Source organism: Jaculus jaculus, chromosome 7, assembly GCF_020740685.1.
Source record: "Jaculus jaculus isolate mJacJac1 chromosome 7, mJacJac1.mat.Y.cur, whole genome shotgun sequence".
Taxonomy (NCBI): Eukaryota; Metazoa; Chordata; class Mammalia; order Rodentia; family Dipodidae; genus Jaculus; species Jaculus jaculus.
The window spans coordinates 118,602,381-118,622,683 of record NC_059108.1 but is presented as its reverse complement, the minus strand read 5'-3'; the positions used below and the strand labels follow the sequence as shown (position 1 = coordinate 118,622,683).

Genomic DNA, 20,303 nt, shown 5'->3' with positions numbered 1-20,303 from the left:
GAATGACTGATAGGCTCTAGACTCACTTAAAAATGAAGATGGCAAGGCTGGAGAGATGGCTTAGCGGTGAAGACACTTGCTTGTGAAGCCTAAAGTCCCAGGTTCAATTCCCCAGGAATCGAACATAAGCCAGACACACATGGTAGTGCATTCATCTGGAGTTCATTTGCAGTGGCTAGAGGCCCTGGTGCACCCATTCTCTCTCTCTAACAAATAAATAAAGTATTTAAAAAAAAAAAGAAGTGAAGATTGCAGCCTGATTCATCTGTTTATAAAATTAAAAAAAAAAAAACATAAACTGAGCATGGTGGTGCACACCTTTATTCTCAGCACTTGGGAGGCAGAGGTAGGAGGATCACTGTGAGTTCAAGGCCACCCTGAGACTACATAGTGAATTCCAGGTCTGTCTGGGCTAGAGTGAAACCCTATCTCAAAAAACAAAACAAAGCAACAACAACAAAAAAAGATAACATATTACATAGCATAGTCTTAGGTCTAAATCCCAGATAATCACAAAATAGTGAAATAGAAGTTAATTAATAGCACCTACAATGATGACTAAAGCTGGGGTAAATTTATGGTAATTATTTTAGAGGTGCTGATCTTAGCATCAGTTGTACAGTACAAAAATAAGGAGACAAATTAAAAAGAGAGAGAGAGAGAGAAAGAAAGAAAAGATAAACTGGGGCTACAGAGATGACTCAGGGAGGAAGAGCCCTGGCCACACAAGCATGAATGCCCCGGCGGTCAATTCCCCAGCACCCGCATAAAGAGTAACCTCAGGCCCGCGGTGGAGGGTGACCAGAGCATGCCTGGGGCTTGCTGGCTGAACGTCGGCTCCAGGTTGCTTGACAGACTCTGTCTCAAGAAAATACGTGGATGAGCAATAGAGGGTGACATCCAGTGATTTCCTCTGGCCTCCTCACACAGACATGTGGGCACACAAACCTGCATACATGTGCCACATGTCATATCACACACCACACATACCACACACACACAGAGCAAAAAAAAAAAGAAAGTGGCACCGAACGCAGAAATTAACCTCTCTCTCTTAGCTTCCCATTCAGAATTTCCTGGAGGCCTGACTGTATGTATTCATTCATTTATTTATTTTAGAGAAAGGAGGAGAGAGCGAGGCAGATAGAGAGAGAATGGGCATGCCTGGGCCTCCAGCCACTGCAAACTCCAGGAGCATGCGCACGTGGGTACTGAGAAATCAAACGAGGAACCTCAGGCAGTGCAGGCAAGCGCTTTGATTACTAAGCCATCTCACCAGCCCAGGAATGAATGCCTTTTGTACTCATCAATTCTTCTAATGGGGAAATCTGAAGCTTAATCCCTTATTCTTCCTACACTCTATCCCAAGCACGGCTTAAAACAGAAAAGGGTTTTCTTTCGGTTTTTTGTTTGTTTGGTTGGTTGTTTTGTTTTTCAAGGTAGGGTCTCACTTTAGCTCAGGCTGACCTGGAATTCTCTACGTAGCCTCAGGGTGGCCTCAAACTCAGTGATCCTCCTACCTCTGCCTCCTGAGTGCTGGGATTAAAGGCGTGCGCCACCACACCCAGCCAGAAAAGGGTTTTCTTTAAAAATACATCCTTTCTGGGTTTTTTGTTTCCCAATAAGTGGACTGTGGTCTCTGACTGTGGTCACAGCACCAAGAGAGGACTTAGTGTTATTCATTGTTGCTTCACATCTTCATTCAGCACACGAGTACATGAACTTTCATGATGCTGGGTCCTGGAGACATACCAGCAGTTAAGACATGGCCTTGACTGTTTTTTTAAAGAGCTCAAAGTGAGTAAAACTTTAGATCCAAAGCTACCTTCCAGAGTTACAGGAGAACTATACCTAAAGATGTTAGGTATTAAAGATATTTAAGTTCCAGTTATTTCCTCTCACCAATAAGACATGTAAACAAAGCAACATCAAGCAGACAGCTCACAAGCGTCCACACTGGGAGACTCACTGTGAAGTTCTTTTTGGTTTGTTTGTTTGTTTTGTTTTTTGAGATAGAGTCTCACTCTAGCCCAGGCTGATTTGGACCTCACTCTGTAGCACAGGCTGGCCTCAAAATTCACAGTGATCCTCCTACTTCACCCCCACTAGTGCTGGTTAAAGGTGTGAGCCACCACACACACACACAGCGAGCTTGAGAAATTCACTATGGAACAAGGCGGGTATAACATTGGACAGCCTAATTTTCAGAGTTGGAAGCCCACAAGGTTGGGTGGATGGCTTCACCTGCCCCGCTGGTCTTTTTTTTTTTTTTTTTTTTTTTTTAGAGCTATAGACAGAGAGAGAAAGAGGCAGAGAGAATGGGGGGCACCAGGGCCAACAGCCATTGCAAACAAATTCCAGATGCACGCACCACTTTGTACATATGGCTTATGTGTATATTGGGGAACTGAGCCCCGAACCAGGGTCATTAGGTTTCACAGGTAAGCACTTAACCACTAAGCCATCTCTCCAGCCCCTCTTTCAAATACACACACACACACACACACACACACACACACACACACACACACATATATGTATATGTTTATGTGTGTGTGTATATCTATATCTATATCTATAGCTATAGCTATAGCTATATTATTTTCAAGGTGGAGGGGGAATGGGCACACCAGGGCCTCCTGCCACTACAAACAAATTCCAGATGTATGCACCATTTTGTGCATCTGGCTTTACATGGATACTGGGGAGTTAAACCCCAGTCAGGCTTTATGAGGAAGCACCTTAACCACTGAGCCACTTCTCCAGCCCTGTGTTGGTACTTTTGGATCCCAACAAACTACTTACGTGGCACACTGCTCCTGAGCCCACAGAAGAAGAGCCTTCTTTGCAGACAACTGCCATCTTGCTTGGGCTTTGGAGCACTTCTTAGCTGGGAGACTTGAGGTAGGAGTCGATTCAGTCACACCCACACCCTCCAGGGAAGGTTGATTGTAATTGCAAGAAAGAGTCCGGGCAAGCTCCTCAATCTAAGGAAAGAACAATAGTTAGCGTATGTAGAATGAGGTAACTCAGCCAAAAAGAAAGACCTGAAAGCAATCCCATAACAGAGCCTTCTGATGCTGGGTGAAATGGACTCTGGGACAATTCCTTGTCATTAGGGTTTATAGTTTGGCTTTCAGCTTGGACTAAAGTGGCATCACACGAGAATGAACGTGCCTGTGTCCTCTGCCTCCAGAGCACTTTTATGGAGGTTACCACCTGCCAGATGAAACAGAGCTGAACCAAGCTGACCTCCAAGAACAGTGCGTTTAGAGACAGGGTCAACTGGAATGCACGCCTGACTAAAAACCATTAAGAATAAAGGCGCATACAGAAAAAAAAAAAAAAAGAAAAAGAATAGAAAGCACAGGTGACACAAACTCCATGAGTGAAAATAAAATCACCATGAAGTTCATAAAAAAATAATAATAATAATTCCAGAGCTGGAGAGATAACTTAGTGGTTATGGCACTTTCCTGTGAAGCCTCAGGACCCATGTTTGACTCTCCAGATCTCACGTAAGGCAGACACACAAAGGTGAGGCAAGCACACAAGATCACACATGCCCACTAGGTCTGGAGTTTGATTATAGTGGCTGGAGGCCCTGGTGTGCCAATTTTCTCTCTCTCTCTCCCTCTCCCTTTCTCTTTTTCTCATAAAATAGGCCAGTTTATTGGGCTTGCCTCAAAAAATAAAATAAAATAATTCCATGACCAATTTAAAAAAAAAAAAAAAAACCAAGCTGGGCATGGTGGCTCACACCTATAAACCCAGCACTTGGGAGGCTAGATAGGATCACCAGAAATTTGAGGCCATCCTGACCTATAAGAGTAAGTTCTAAGTCAGCCTGGCCTAGAGTGAGATCTTGCTTCAAAAAAACATACAAAAAATCTAAATGTGTAGAGCAAAAGGAAAGAATTTTCTATGCAACATAGTGAAAAATTGTCTCCCAGTAATGGTGAAATTATGAAGCCAGATAGTTGTATACTGTTAGAAAACACAACCATCATGACTGGATTAATGCCGCTCTCGAGCAAGATCTGTTATAAAAAGATGAGTCTAGACCCTTTTCCTCCACTCTCCTTTTCCTTCTCCCTCACGTCATCCTTTTGCCATGTGACACAGCAAAAGACCAGCAGCAGTTGTCTTCTCGATTTTATCTATTCTCATTCATTCATCATGCATCATTCATTCATTCATTCCTTTTTGTGATGCTAGGGAATGAACTCATGCCTCACTCAAATGCTCCACCGCTGAACTACATCCCCAACCCTAGCCCCAAGCCCCTTGATCTAAGACTTCTCAACCTTCACAACCATGAGCCAATGCCATTCTGTTTATTTTAAATTTTTTTGTTTATTTTTATTTATTTATTTGACAGTGACAGAGAAAGAGGCAGAGAGAGAGAGAAAGAGAGAGAGGAGAGTGGGCATGCCAGGGCCTCTAGCCACTGCAAACGAACTCCAGACGCATGCACCCCCTTGTGCATCTGGCTAACGTGGGACCTGGGGAACCGAGCCTCGAAGCGGGGTCCTTAGGCTTCACAGGCAAGTGCTTAACCGCTAAGCCATCTCTCCAGCCCCCATTCTGTTTATTTTAAATGACCCAATCGGTGGCATTTTGTTACAAGAGTAGCACAAGATAGACTAAGACGCTACTCACACTGAAGATGAAACATCTTGAGACCAGCAATTCCATTTCCAGACGTACGCCCATGGAATGGAAGGTCTACATCATATAAAAACGTCCCCAGCAATTTGAATCATAACAGCTAAAGCCTGGCAGCAAGCAAAATGTGCATCAACAACGGAAGGAAAAGTAAGTTTGGTATACTCGTACAATGGTGCAGTCATTCAGAGAAAATGAAAGGCAGCTTCATACGTGCTACACCATGAACCTCGTGACAGGTGAAATAGACACCAGTGCATGCAGCGCATAGAGAGGCAAATATGCTAGGCTAAGCTGGGCATGGTGGCGCACACCTTTAATCCCACGCTCAGGAGACAGAGGTAGGAGGATCGCTGTGAGATTAAGGTCATCCTGAAACTACATAGTGAATTCCAGGTCAACCTGAGCTAGTGCAAGACCCTACCAGGAAAAACCAAACAAACAAAAAAATTAACATATGAAAAATCCATAGGTTTGCAAATCATATGGCACAATTCCATTTCTTATGATTTGGCCCATGAAAATGATAAAGATTGAACACAAAGGTTTCATTTTAAGGATATTATTTAAATTACTTATAATCAGAAATAACTGTTAGCATATTGACTGTCTATTAATGTAATACTTTATCTTTGCCACAAATACCATGCTTCTGTTAACATATAAATGAATTTAGGATACTCAGAACAGCTTGAAAACAGTGGGAGTGGGTAACATGACCCCATTTTTGGCTAAGATATATAGTTGTCCCTGGGTACCCATGGGAACTGGTCCCAAGACCACCTTCAGAAACTATCAACAGTGGATACTAAAGTACCTTAATATCATGGCATACTGTTTGCATATAGCCTATGCATATCCTCTGCATAAAGTCACCTCTAGGTTACTTAAAATACTTAATATAAGTACTATGTAAATAGTCCACATACTACATTATTTAAAGGAAAGTGACAAAAAAAAAAGGGGGCCTATACATGTTTAGTACAAATGGCAACTTTTTCAGAAGTATTTCCACTCCTTGGTTGGTTGACTCCACTGACACAATACCCACATATGAACACACATTAAGTCCTGCTACAGAAGACTGAATACTGAGCTGGGCGTGGTGGCGCACACCTTTAATCCCAGCACTCAGGAGGCAGAGGTAGGAGGATCGCTATGAGTTCAAGGACAACCTGAGACTACATAGTGAATTCCAGGTCAACCTGGGCTAGGGTGAGACCCTCCCTCGAAAAACCAAAAGATTGAATACTAAATTATTTTCAGTAGTTATCTGTGAGTAGCGGACCATAAATGTATTTTTATTGCTTATATTGAAATGTTCAATTATATTTAGAATGCCCAGAAAAGTATGGGGAGGGTTAATACATGCCTATAAACAAATTACCAAATTTTAACATTTTACCATATTTGGCTCTGTTCCCTTCTCTCTCCAGTTCCTTCTCTCCTTTCCCAGAGGAAAACAATCCTAAATTTAGATTTCATCACCCATGTATGTTATTTTGTTTTAGCTACAAAGGCATGCCTCCAGAATATTATATATAGTTTTTATCAATCAGTAATGCTATATTATAGTTCTTTTCTAAAATAAGCACTTTCCCACATAAATTTTATAGTTGTTTTGTTGTTGTTGTTGATTTTGGTTTTTTTTTTTTTCATTTTTTTTGTTTATTTTTATTTATTTTTTTGAGAGCGGCAGACAGAGAACGAGGCAGATAGATATAGAGAGAGCAAGAATGGGCGCATCAGGGCCTCCAGCCACTGCAAACGAACTCCAGATGCATGCGCCCCCTTGTGCATCTGGCTAACGTGGGTCCTGGGGAATCAAGCCTCGAACCAGGGTCCTTAGGCTTCACAGGCAAGAGCTTAACTGCTAAGCCATCTCTCCAGCCCTGATTTTGGGTTTTTGAGGTAGGATCTCACTCTAGCCCAGGCTGACCTGGAATTCACTATGTAGTCTCAGGGTGGCCTCGAACTCATGGCAATCTCCCTACCTCTGTCTCCCGAGTGCTGGGATTGAAGGTGTGCGCTACCATGCCTGGCTATAGTTGTTTTTAAAATAATTATAAAAACGTACTTTTTTTAGATAATGCAGAAAAACCTATGTTAAGTAAGCATTCTGGGCCTGAAAAAACATTGTTTCATAAAATCAGAACCGTGACTGTCACTGCATTACGTGTCCTGGAGTGACAGGAGGCACACAGTAAGTGTTCAAACATGGCACGAACTTCCACGTCCTGACAGAGCCAGATATTGCTGGGGTCACTTAGCATTGATTGAATGAGAACCCTTAAAACTGGGGAGTGTGAAAAGCCTCAAGGGTACAATCTCAACATTTGTTTTTCTAGGTGCTTCCTTCTCTCTTCTCTGCCAACAATCATAGCAAACACATTCTGGGGTCAGTTCAGCCTGGTGCTCTGTGGTGATTCAGGATAGCATGTATCTGACATTCAACTTCCCAGTCAACAACAAAAAAGGAGCCGGGCATGGTTGGAGGCAGGGGTAGGAGGATCGCCGTGAATCCGAGGCCACCCTGAGACTACATAGTGAATCCCAGGTCAGCCTGAGCTAGAGTGAGACCTTATCTCGAAAAAACAAAAAGGCTGGAGAGATGGCTTAGCTTAGTTAAGGTGCTTGTCTGCTAAGCCTAAGGACTTATGTTCAACTCTCCAGGTCCCACATAAGCCAGGTGCACAGTGACACACAAGCAACCACAGGGTTGCATGTGTGCCCAAGGGGGCGCACGCACACATGGGGTTCAACTTCAATGGCTGGAGATCCTGAGGTGCCCATTCTCTCTCTCGCTCTCACTGTCTTGCATTTAAAAAAAAGGATCAGTTGATGGGCTTGCCTCAAAAATAAAATAAAATAAAAAGATGACAAACAGCCTACCTTACTCTTCCCTCCCTTCCTCCTTCCCTTTCTTTTCTTTGTTTTTAACTTTTTTTTTAAATTTATTTGTTTGCAAGCAGAGAGAGAGTGAGACAGAGAGAATGAGTGCATCAGGGCCTCTAGCCACTGCAAACAAACTCCCGATGCGTTCGCCACTTTGTACATCCAGCTCTGTGTTGGCACTGGAGACTGGAACTTGAGCTGTCAGGCCTTCAGGCAAGCACCTTGACTACTGAACCATCTTTCCAGCCCACCTGCACCTTCATTTTACATCAGTCAGATGCACACGGTGGCACATGAGTCTGAAGTTCTTTTGCAGTGGCTAGAGGCCCTGGTGCATCCATTTTCTCTCTCTCTCTCTTTCTCTCTCTCAAATAAATAAAATGGAAAATCTAAAAAAATGAAATTTGGAGTTTAATTAAAATCAAAACAGGATAGATCCTTATCTCTCTCCATGTATAAGAATCAAGTCCAAATGGATCAAAGGTAGAACCTCACTGTAGCCCAGACTGATCTGGAACTCTGTAGTCTCAGGCTCTCCTACTTCTGCCACCTAAGTGCTGGGATTAAAGGTGGGAGCCCCCAAATCATGCTTTTTTTTTTTTTTTGGATTAAAAGGGAATTTATTTGATTAGCTTAAGGCAGTCCAACAATAGCAGGTTGCAGGCCTGAGAGTCAAGGAACCTGGCAGCTGCTCAGACCACGAGGCTGGAGGCCTCAGCAGTCCCAGTCTAGCACTGAAGGCCTGGAGGCATCCTGGACAGGTGCAGCTCTTCATGCTTTTTTTTTTTTTTTTTTTTTTAACTGATGACAGGGAAAACCAGTTCCATCAATATATCAAGAAAAGATAGAGTGACATGAGCCACATCTATCTAGCACATCTGCCAGAGCCCAGGAGACAACACAGAGGAAGTGGCCATTTTAAACATGAATGCTGCTCTCAGTACTATCCTGACAACCTGCTCCAGGGAGATGGCAACAAACACTGAGGACACTCAGAACTCATCAAAGCAGAAATCCAGAGGATACAGAGAAGTCAACACTAAAGCAGACTTGTAACACACAAGCCAAGGTTTAGGGAACATTGAGGAAGAGGGGGTGGGAAGACTGTAAGAGTCACAGTGGGGGAAGGAGTTCCTGAGGTACTATCCCCCCTCCAACTGACAGATGCATTTATAACCCCATGGTGAATATGAACAAGTCCATTGAGAAGGGCCCCTCAATGGAATGGGAGCAGGGGAGAGGGATAGCATGAGGGCAATGAGACCAACACACACTTTTCTCATACAATAAAGTTCATAATTTAAAAAAAATAAAGTCACTCCTGATGAGTGACCAGATACCAACATGTGAGGTACCACTGATGTAGATTTCAAAACTGGCCTCCGTACTCACTTACTACATGTTGAAGATTTCCAAAGCACCCTATTTTACAGAAGCAGCTCAGGGTGGACGTGACAGCGTGTCACGCTTACTGCATCACCTTCCTACAGTGGGAACGAGGGAAGAAGTCATTTTCTTATCACCACACTACTTACATGAAAGTGCAGGATAATTGTCCAAATCAGGCCAAGAATAATGGAAGGGTTTCCCTCTACAATATCAGTAACGTGGATATTTATTAACTTGATCTGGAAATGAAGAAACATGGGTTAACAGGAGAAAACTTTCCATTGACTTGGCTATTTTTTAGAATTTTAGGGGTGTAATTTATACTCACTGATCGTTGTTTTAGGAATGTCAGGGCATGTTCTATGTTAATTCTACACTGGAATGTGTTAGAGCCTTTATCCCGAGGCTATGGAATTCAAGCAAATAACATTACTCAGAAACAGGAAGTACATTGAAAAAAAAAAAAATCAACCAAGTGTCTTGGTTCCAGTTAGAAATCTTACCAACTGCTGTCCCGAGAGTACTTCTAACAGGTCTAGGAGGACGTGGCCCTTTTTGACGTCTGTGAATAAGTCAGATATCACTGACGGGGGCGTGTGCTGCAAAGGGACACAAGAAAAATGATCATGTAAACTTCACTCCAAAGAAATCACACCTTTAAGAATTCTACAGTTTTCAGGATTGGAGAGATTGCTCAGTGGTTAAGGTGTTTGCCTGCAAAACCTAACGACCTGGGTTCAACTCTCCAGTGCCCACATAAAGCCAGATGCACAAAGTGGCACATGTGTCTGGAGTTTGTCTGCAGTGGCAAGAGGCCCCAGTGCACCCATTCTCTCTATATATCTCTTGGCTTGCAAATAAATAAATAAAATATTTTTAAAAAGAAGGGGCTGGAGAGATGGCTTAGCGATTAAGGCACTTGCCTGCAAAGCCAAAGGGCCTCAGTTCAATTCCCCAGGACCCACATAAGCCAGATGCACAAGGTGGTACATGTATCTGGAGTTCATTTGCAGTGACTGGAGGCCCTGACATGCCCATTCTCCTTCTAGCTCTCTTTCTCTCTCTCTCTCTCTCAAATAAATAATTTTTTTAAAAAAATAAGTCCACAATTTTCTTTTGATATAGAACATGCAAAGTTCTGTTTCAAAGTAGGGTAAGAAAGGTCGTGAGCTTAGTTTATCTGCTTGGCAAATTCCAGCAACACAACATTCTTTCTATGCGAAACTTTTTGGGAGCTTAAAACCTAGGCCCAGAAAGTGATGTTGAAGGCACTCAGAATTCAGCATTTCTGAGGTAACCAGGTATGTGTTTGCCCTGTGTTAGAATGACAGGCACTGTGTGAGGATGGACAGATAGAGAACATTGTGCACAGCACTAATTCACTGTGCACGCAGGTCATTCGAAGCCCTTGGCATCACTGAGATGAAGGTGGCTCAGCAACTAAGACCCAGGCCTGTGGGTCAGCCTGCTTAGGTTTGTATCCCAACACTATCTCGAACAAACTGTGTGGCCATGGGCTCGTCACACAACTTCTCTATGCCCTAGTTTTGTCGACGTCTAATAGAAATCATACTGTCTCTCACACAGGACTGTGGTGAAGTCACTGAAGTCATGAAGCAGGCTGGCATTGTGGTACATGACCACAACCCCAGCACTCGAGAGGCAGAGGCAAGGGATGGTTGCAAGTTCAAGGCCAGACTGGCCCACATAGCAAGTTTTAGACTAGCTAGGGTTTCAAAGCTAGATACTATGTCAAAAAGTAAGTGAAAAGAATGGAAGTTGTAAAAGGAAGGAAAAAAATCATAAGGGGCTGGAGGAAAGCTCAATGATTTGTGGTGGATGCCTTGGACCCAGGCTCCATGCTCAGCACCACGTGGGGAAAAAAAAAGTGGGCTGGATACAGTAGCCCTCCTATAGTCCCAGACGCTAAGGGGCTGGAAGCCTTGATTTCAATCTAGGAATTCAAAACTAGCCTGGGGTAGGAGAGAGATGGCTCAGTGGTTAAGACACTTGCCCGCAAAGCCTAATAACCCAAGTTTAATTCCTCAGAATCCACATAAAGCCAGATACACAATGGTACATGCATCTGGAGTTTGTTTACAGCAGCTAGAGGCCCTGGCATGTCCATTCTTCCTCCCCACCCCCATGTGTGTGTGTTTTCTCCCCCCCACCGTGTGTGTGTGTGTGTGTGTGTGTGTGTGTGTGTGTGTGTGTGTGCGTGTTTAAAAATAAGTAAATTTTTATGGCCTGGATATCCATGACCTCATAGTGCCTGACACTACCTACACAAGACCATCATAATAGGAGGAAAAGATCATGACATCAAAATAAAAGAGAAACTGATTGAGATGGGGAGAATGGAGTTTCAAAGGGGAAAGTGGGGGGAAGGAGGGTATTACCATGGGATATTTTTTATAATCATGGAAGTTGTTAATAAAAAAAAATTTGAAAAAAGAGAAGTAAAGGAAAATAATAAATAAATATTTTTTTAAAAAATAATATATTTTTTAAAGCTAGCCTGGGTGACATAGTGAGACTGCATCTCAAAAAATAAAAACAAGTGAAATGAAACTGAAAGAACCAGTACTCTGTAGTACAATGCCCTGCTAAGCTGTGGTTTAACGACAGCTTGTTATGAGTACTCTCATCATTACATTAAAGAGTTGGGGATCATATCTAGCATGTACCACTTAATACAGACAAATCACATTATTATTATGTCATTTGACGAAAGAAATGTTATCACCTTAAATATTTTTATTGTACTGTTCCAAATGCTTACTAAAAGTCCCCTTTTCTATATGCTGGGAAAGAACAAATATGCCAGGAGATCAAGGTGCTTTTCAACATATTCCTTTATAGGGCAAGGTGTCTTCAACGACATCTTGTTTTCTGTTGGTTTTTGGAGACTTCTGTTTGTTTTTAACAGGGTCTCACGTATCCCAGGCCAGCCTTGAACTTGCTATGTGGACAAAGACAACTTTGAACTCCTGGGCCTTCTTCCACCTCTACTGGGATCACAGGGCTGGACCACCATGCCCAGGTGAAACCTTCTTTCCAATGGCCTCCTTAGAGCCCAAAGTGGCAAAACGGGGAGGTCACAAATGTCTAGAGCTCACTTTGGTCTCTTCCTCACCTTTGCCAACTGTGAGTTCACCCAGCAAGTGAAGGTTTTCTTCTGAGTGTCTTCCTGCTCCGCTACAAAAGAAAAGAACAACAGCAGCTGCAAATGAGAAGTGACAAAACTCTTTTTTTTTTTAATTATTTTTTATTTATTTGCCAGAGAGAGACAGATGGAGAGAATGGGTGTACCAGGACCTCTAAGCAACTGCAAATGAACTTCAGACACATGCATCTGGCTTACATGGGTACTGGGGACTCGAACCTGGATCCTTAGGCTTCACAGGCAAGCACCTTAACCACTAAGCCATCTCTCCAGCCCCAGACTTCTTTTGAAGCTATCAAAGGTTCAAGTCTGTCACTCTGCAAATGTGCCACAGACCCACAGACTTTCTCGGACCTGGACTAAATTTCAGATGTTCATCCAGATGGTTTTAAGAAATAGCTGATGATATTAGAGCTTTGGAAAGCCATAGGTTAGCTGACAGGAGAGGATGGTTCTGAACACTTTTTACTAACAAAAGAAATAAGACGGGCTGGGGAGATGGCTCAGGGGTTAAAGGTGCTTGCTTGAAAAGCTTGCTGGCCTGGGTTGAATTCCCCAGTACCCATGTAAAACCAGATGCACCAAGTGGCACATGCATCTGGAGGTTTTTTTGCTGATGGTGTTTTTTGTTTGTTTGTTTTTTGGTTTTGGTTTTTTTGGAGCGGCAAGAAGCCCTGGTGTACTCATTGCGTGCGCTCTCTCTCATATAAATAAATAATTTTTAATTAAGTCCTTTTACGGCCTTAACAATACTGTTCAAGGCACTATGAAGTATGAAATACGAGAAGAGCTCTTAACCCAAGGTCTGAAGATAATCTGGGACATCTGAAGATGTTCTAGAAGGTTCACAAAGCCCTAACACTTTAGCCTTGACAAGTTATCAAGAAAATTTATTACACAAAGTGCACTGCCACTGGATTAACTGTAGAGAACTGAGTTTGAATCCCGTTTCTGTGACTGAATGGCTGTGCGACCTTGACCAGCGACATCAGGCAAGCACGGAGCCCCCTCTCCAGCCCCAAGCACTGTCTTCATATAATAGGGAGTTGACAAGCACTCACTTCTAGATGCTCAGTGGAATGACTCACCTAGCATGCACAGACCAGCACACAGCAAATAAGACACACTCTCACTAACCAGACAGGAGTTCTGCCCTGGGCAAGCATAGCCCCACGTGACCACCAAGCTTCCACCCCATCAGCATTGGCTGACATCCTCCTCCTCAACTCTGTGATCCTTCACGAGGACCCTGAGCCTCATTTCCTCAGACCTCCTTCCTCACCTGATGGACAGGGGGTAAGAAAAGACATGGCACTCCTGCCTATGCCAATGATGTTCACAACCTTGCGGCCACCGAGAACTATCAGCCCATCGCATCTCTCCTCCCTCTGTCCTTTATCCCTGTTGGTACCAGTCAACGTACAGATGCACACATGCATATGCATGAACATACAAATGCATACATGTGGGCTGGAGAGGTGGCTTAGCAGTTAAGGCGCTTGCCTGCAAAGCCTAAGGATCCATGTTCAACTCTCTAGATCTCACATAAGCCAGATGTACAAAGGTGAGGCAAGTGCAAGGTTGCACATGCCCACTAGGTGGCGCAAATATCTGGCATTCGATTGCAGAGGCTGAGGCCCTGGCATGCCAATTCTCTCTCTCCACCCCCACTAAAAAAAATGAAGGGGCTGGAGAGATGGCTTAGCAGTTACAGTGTTTGCCTGCAAAGCCAAAGGATCCAGGTTCGATTCTCCAGGACCCACGTTAGCCAGATACACAAGGTGGCGCATGTGTCTGGAGTTCATTTGCAGTAGCTAGAAGCCCTAATGCACCCATTCTCACTTGCTCGCTCTCTCTCTCTCTCAGATAAATAAGTAAATAAATTATATTTTAAAAATAAATAAAAATAGGGCTATAAAGATGGCTTAGTGGTTAAGGTACCTGCCTTCAAAGCCAGAGGACCTTGGTTCAATTCCCTAGGACCCATATAAGCCAGATACACAAGGTGGCGCATGAGTCTGGAGTTCGTTTGCAGTGGCCGTAGGCCCTGGTGCACCCAATCTCGCTCCCTCCCTCTCTCTCTCTCTGCCTCTTTCTCTCTCATACATAAATAAATAAAAATATTTAAAAATAAATAAAAAATGCACACATGTACACACACAGAGAGAAACATGTATACCAGACCCTTAGGTCACTCTCATTTTTCTCACTCTAATTCCTCTAAGGCCTTGTGCGCCCCCAATTTTTCCTCATTTCCCACCTCTCCTTAACTCCTGAAACCCGTTCAATGACTAGGAAACGGGTGGTGAGCCCCCAGCAAGATCCCCTTCACGTCTGATCCTTCTCTGGCACTGAGGCCTCGTCTTCCTGCGCCAACAGAAACACGGCTTCCCGGCTGCCTTCTCACTCTCTCAGCAGATGGCGCCCCACAGGCTCTTTGCTCCCCACTAAAGATTGTCCTCCATGCTCTCTCTGCCCCTGACGTGGCCAGCTTGGAATCTACCCTCACTTTTAAAGTCACCTACCTCTCTGTCATTTCCCACCACTTCTCCAGGACTTTAGTCCCTTCTGATACATTTCCTGTCTACTCCGTGGCAATGTCAATACACACACTGAGAACCCATACAGCCTCCTGAGCACTCAGCTTCTTGGCTTCCTCCTCTGCCCTGCCTCCTCACTCAATGTCATGGTCACACCACAGCACACTGTTGCTAGTGAGTTCAACTCCTGTAGAGTCCATTAGAGGCATCTCCTCTCCTGACATCATTCCCTAAGCTCTGAGTTCACATCTTCTAGTGCCCAACTCCAACAAGCCTTTAAACCCACTGACAATGCCAAGCCACTGATGGCCAGATTATTTTTTTAATTTTTTTTTTTATGAGAAAGAGAGAATTGACATGCAGGGCCTCTAGCCACAGCAATCGAACTCCAGACGCATGTGCCACCTTGTGCTCATGCGTGACCATGTGCATATGCGTCACCTTGTGCATCTGGCTTACGTGGGTTGTGGGGAGTCGAACCTGGACCCTTAGGCTTCGCAGGCAAGCGCCTTAACTGCTAAGCCATCTCTCCAGCAACTCTGCCACCTTTTTATTGTCCCTCACCTTCTCAATAGCCTTTCTTTTTTAAAATTATTTTTTGTTTATTTTTATTTATTTATTTGAGAGTGACAGGCAGAGAAAGAGAGAGAGAATGGGTGCTCCAGGGCTTCCAGCCACCGCAAACGAATTCCAGATGTGTGTGCCCCCTTGTTCATCTGGCTGACTTGGATTCTGGGGAATCAAGCCTCGAACCAGTGTCTTAGGCTTCATAGGCAAGCGCTTAACTGCTAAGCCATCTCTCCAGCCCTCTAATAGCCTTTCTTTATCCTAATCCACCTTACCCCCACCCCACACCGGATGCTCAACACTCCTATGAGCCTCACTGTGGGCTTGTATTCACCTGGCACCCTGTGACAATTCCCTGTGCCTTTCACCCTGCAGGGATGCTGCTGAGTGAGGCTAGGACAATCTTCATCAATCAGGAGCTGTCTCACCAGGACTCCCAGAGGACCTTCATCTGCCTCAGTCATACTTGATAGATACCAACAGAGGGCAAGTTCACGTCTCTTTCCCTTCCTTCCTTTCTTACTTTTTGTTGTCATTGGTTGGTTTTTGGCAACTTCATGTATCTCTGTAGCTAAGGATGGTCTCTTTCAACTTTTCATGCCCTTGCCTCTACCTCCCAAGTACCGTGATTACAGATGTGCACCCCCAGGCCCAGGTTTATAGAGCACTCGGCATTGAACCCAGGGCTATATGTATGCTAGCCAAACAATCAACCATCTGATCAGCATCCCCAGCCCATGAAACCTTTCCTTCCAAGACACTCAGTGAGCAGGCCACCCTCTACCCACCTCCAAAGAGCTCTCCTCCACTTAGTTGGCACAGATGAACTAGCCTTGCTCAGATCCAAAGTCACCTTTCCTCTCATCCACTAGATCCCATCCCTTTAGGTATCAAGGACATTTTGTACCTTTCTCTTCCATGTATCTTTTTTCTCTCACTCTTGATCGAGTCCCATCAGGAGAAATGTATGCTTTACCTTTCCCATCACAAATAAAAAAGCCAGGCTGGAGAGATTGCTTAGTGGTTAAGGCATTTGCCTGCAAAGCCAAAGGATCCTGGTTCGATTCCCCAGGACCCACGAAAGCATCTGGAATTAGTTTGCAGTGGCTGGAGTCTCTCTCTCTCTCAGTGTCTCTCTCTCTCTCTCTCTCTCTCTCTATCAAATAAATAAATTAAAGTAATATAAAAAGCCACCGGGTATGGTGGCGCACACCTTTAATCCCAGCACTCGGGAGGCAGAGGTGGGAGGATCACCATGAGTTCAAGGCCACCCTGAGACTCCATAGTGAATTCCAGGTCAGCCTGGGCTAGAGTCAAGACCCTACCTCGAGCCCCCCTCCCAGCAAAATAAAACCTCTGTGGGAGCTCCTCACTTCACTGCCCCACCCCCATCCCCACTTGTGCACCCTTGCTCACTCCACTCCAGCACGTTAGGCCCTGTCCCCTCCACTAAGGCCATTCCCTGCTCAGGGCTTCTGCAGTAACTACACTGTCGTCCAGAAATGCTCTTCCTGAAGACTTCCACAGGAGTGACTCTCAGCTGCTCCACACCCTGGTTTAGATGATGCCTCATCTACCAGGTCTACCTTGTCGGTCCTATTTAAAACTGGAACACCCCCCAGTTCCTGCTCCCTCTCAGCCAGCTCTATTTCTTTTTCTATAGCACTGTCACCCTCTAGCTTTCCATACAAGTTTTTAATGTATTATGGAACCACTCACCCTCCTCCCAATAAAATGCCAAGACTCACAAAGGCAGACATTTTCTTTGTAATGTGTCTCCTGTACCTATAAGACCTTGGCCCAAAAGAAGTAACAATGTTATCAATGACAGCTATTGTTCTATTTTGTTTGCTGTACTGAGGTCAAATCTGCCTTTATGAATTCATGTTCCTTTCTTTTAGTCATCTGTGTTCTAACTTCTCACACTCTGGGCTTCTTTCACTGGACACACTGTCCTCTACTGATCTTTAATTAATAATCACACTGGGTTAAAATGATTGGTATTTGGCCTACAGTATGAGTAGGTGCAGACCATCAAATTTGGGGCCTAAGCTGGAGAGATGGCTTAGTGGTTAAGCGCTTGCCTGTGAAGCCTAAGGACCCCAGTTCAAGGCTCGATTCCCCAGGACCCACATTAGCCAGATGCACAAGAGGGCGCACACATCTGGAGTTCGTTTGCAGTGGCTGGAAGCCCTGGCACGCTCATCTCTCTCTCTCTTTCTCTATCTGCCCCTTTCTCTCTCTCTGTCACTCTCAAATAAATAAATAAAAATGAACAAAAAATTTTAAAAAATTGGGGGCCTAGAAGTGTTTAATTTGATGAGTGTTCCGGTTGTGAAACAGAGCAAAGGGAAGCCAGGGAATGGAACTACACAGTGTTATAACTGGACAGTAAGTACTGTCGTTGATTAAGGATGCACCTAGCCTCACTGTGATGCTCTTAGTGTGCTGTGCACGTTCTTGCGAGTGAGTGTGGGCATGCAAGAGCTACGGCCCACATGTGGACACTGGAGGATAGCTCTGGACATTGGCCCCACCTTCCACCTTGTCTCTCATTGTTCACCACTGTGGTCACCAGGGTAACTGGCCTTCAAGCTTCTCGGAGAGACTCCTGTCTCGACCTCCCTTCTTGATGCAGACACTCTGACATTACGGATGCTTGCACCATAGCATCCTGCTTTACACAAGTTCTGGAGATCCTGCATCCCAGGTGCTCAGGCTTGCACAGCAAGTGATTTATCCACTGAGTCCCCTCCCCAGTCCAATGTTTACCCTTTTTAAATCCATTTCTCTTTTTTCCCCTTTTTGGCTATTTTTTCATTTTTAATTATTTATCTATTCAAGAGACACACAGAGAGAGAGAAAAAGAGAGAATGGGCACACTAGGGCCTCTAGCCACTGCAAATGAATTCGAGATGCATGTGCTACATTGTGGTATCTGGCATATGTGGGTGCTGGAGACTTGAACCTGGGTCCTTAGGCTTCACAGACAAGCACCGTAACCACTGAGCCATCTCTCCAGCCCTCTACTCTTCTTTTTCTTTTCTCCCTTTTCTCCTTTTATTTCCTTTTTTTTTTTTTTTTTCATTTCCATTTTTATAGACTACCAGTATAAGTTAGGTATAGTTCAATAACTTTACAGAGTGGTCAATAATTATTAGCTAAAACGAAATGGGTTCCATCAAGTCAACTGGATATGGTTGGTTTTTAAGAATTGGGTTTTTTTTTTGCTTGTTTACATATTTTTGTTTGTAAACATGCCACGGCCTGCTGCCACTGTAAACAAACTCTAGACAGATGTACCACTTTGTGCATCTGGCATTTTGTAAATCGTGAGGAATCAAAGCAGGGTTTGTAGGCTTTGCAAGAATGCACCTTGAATCTCTAAGCCATCTTTCTAACCCCAAGTTCTTGCTTGCCATTTTATATTAATTTCATATTATAAAACAATTTCATCCTATAAGTCAAAATGTTACTAAGTCTCCTGGAATTTCTGAGATATGCTTTGATTGTTTTTCCTCTCATACCAATAGATATAAAACAACTTGCACTAACACTTGCAAAAAAAATGTATTGAAAGTAATCTGTTTCTCAACAGGAAAAAAAAAAAAAACTAGAGAACAAGTTTTTATGATTCCAAGATCAACTTGTATGCATATATTGTGCATTAACCATGCAGGGAAAGAGCTATGTGCAAAGGAGAAGCTGAAATAAAGCACATCATCATAACAAAACCCTCTTCCAGGCTGGAGAGCTGGCTCAGCAGTTAAGGCACTTGCCTGCAAAGCCTAACGACTCATGTTCAATTCTCCCGGTCCCACGTAAGCCAGACGCACAGTGACACAAGCATGTAAGGTCACAAATGCGCACAAGGGAACGCACGCATCTGGAGTTCGACTGCAGTGGCTGGAGACACTGGTGTGCCAATTTTCTCCTTCTCTCTCTCTTTCTCTCTCTCTCTCCCCATGTGAGTGTGTGTGTGTGTGTGTCTCTCACACACACACACATGAAAAAAAAATAAAAATAACTCTTCTTTATCCTGAATGGACCAGGGGAGACTTTCTTTCTGGTGACAGAGCATAAGCAAGAAAGTAAGCAGGCATATTTACCACAGTCAGAGGACAGTGTGCACTGACTTGAGTGATGGAGAGGAAGGTGAGTACATTACTAACCGCAGCATGGGGGGCACATTGAGGTTTCTGAGTTTTCCCCGGCTGAGAAAACAGGCAGCAAAAAACAGGGCTCGTACTAGGTGCTGGAAACTGGAGTCCCTCTAATCTGAATTTGCACTGAGGAATAACTCCTGACCAATGCACCAACTTCAACTGAAGACCATCGAGAGTCTTTGAAAGGAAACCTGAAGTTGCCCCTGCCCTGATTTGATGAAACTCCAACAGAAATAAGAAAAAAAGCAGCAGCAACCCCCACAGGGGTGCTCCATGCCAAAGAAGCCTTCAGGGAAGGGGTCGGGAAGGACTCTCTGGGGCTTTGTAAAACACCCAGTCCAAACTTAAGAAAGCATCTCTCTTCATCCTGGAAATTGGAACCCTTGACATGTAACAAAGGACCCTCATACTCCCTGACAAACAAAGACATCCCTGGACAATTAAACACCCCTGTACAAGCTCAATTAAATCGTCTCCTGGGCGGTGCCGTTTCTTTCTTAACACGCTTTCGCACATTTTCCCCCAGTTCTGTCTCTGAAGAGCGGAATTAATTCATCGGGGACCAGAGCCAAACAGCTCACCCTACGGCAGCATAAGTAACCTTTTGTTCTTTTGCAGGCTGACCCACTGGGGATAAAATAACTGAGAGCCACGTGCTCCAGGCAACTTAATAAAACTCTTCTTAGAATGGCTTGTAGACAATAGGACCTTTTAATCAGCAGATGGTAGGAGTGAGGGAAAAGAAGCAAGAAATAAAGAGAATAATTGAATGGTGTATTATAATGCTGGATTTCTGTAAAAAGAGGCTAAAAAATAGAAGAATAAGAACTTAACCTAGTTTTGGGGGCAAATAAATATATGCGTGCTATATATGTTGACTGTATGTGAGGAGAATGTGGTCAGTGAATTTCA

General features: G+C 44.0%; 1 protein-coding gene across 6 annotated transcripts in view; it reads right to left on the bottom strand.

The window, feature by feature from the left end:
• The window catches only part of Syne2 (spectrin repeat containing nuclear envelope protein 2), a 392,771-nt gene that overhangs the window by 287,756 nt on the left and 84,712 nt on the right, over positions 1 to 20,303 (bottom strand). For all 6 annotated transcript variants that reach the window (XM_045155524.1, XM_045155526.1, XM_045155527.1 and 3 more), the window contains exons 3-7: positions 12,089 to 12,150; positions 9,456 to 9,551; positions 9,281 to 9,358; positions 9,099 to 9,191; positions 2,806 to 2,987 (exon numbers count right to left, since the gene is read on the bottom strand). In XM_045155524.1, coding sequence (XP_045011459.1) covers positions 2,806 to 2,987; positions 9,099 to 9,191; positions 9,281 to 9,358; positions 9,456 to 9,551; positions 12,089 to 12,150 — 511 coding nt within the window. The remainder of the gene's footprint in view (positions 1 to 2,805; positions 2,988 to 9,098; positions 9,192 to 9,280; positions 9,359 to 9,455; positions 9,552 to 12,088; positions 12,151 to 20,303) is intronic.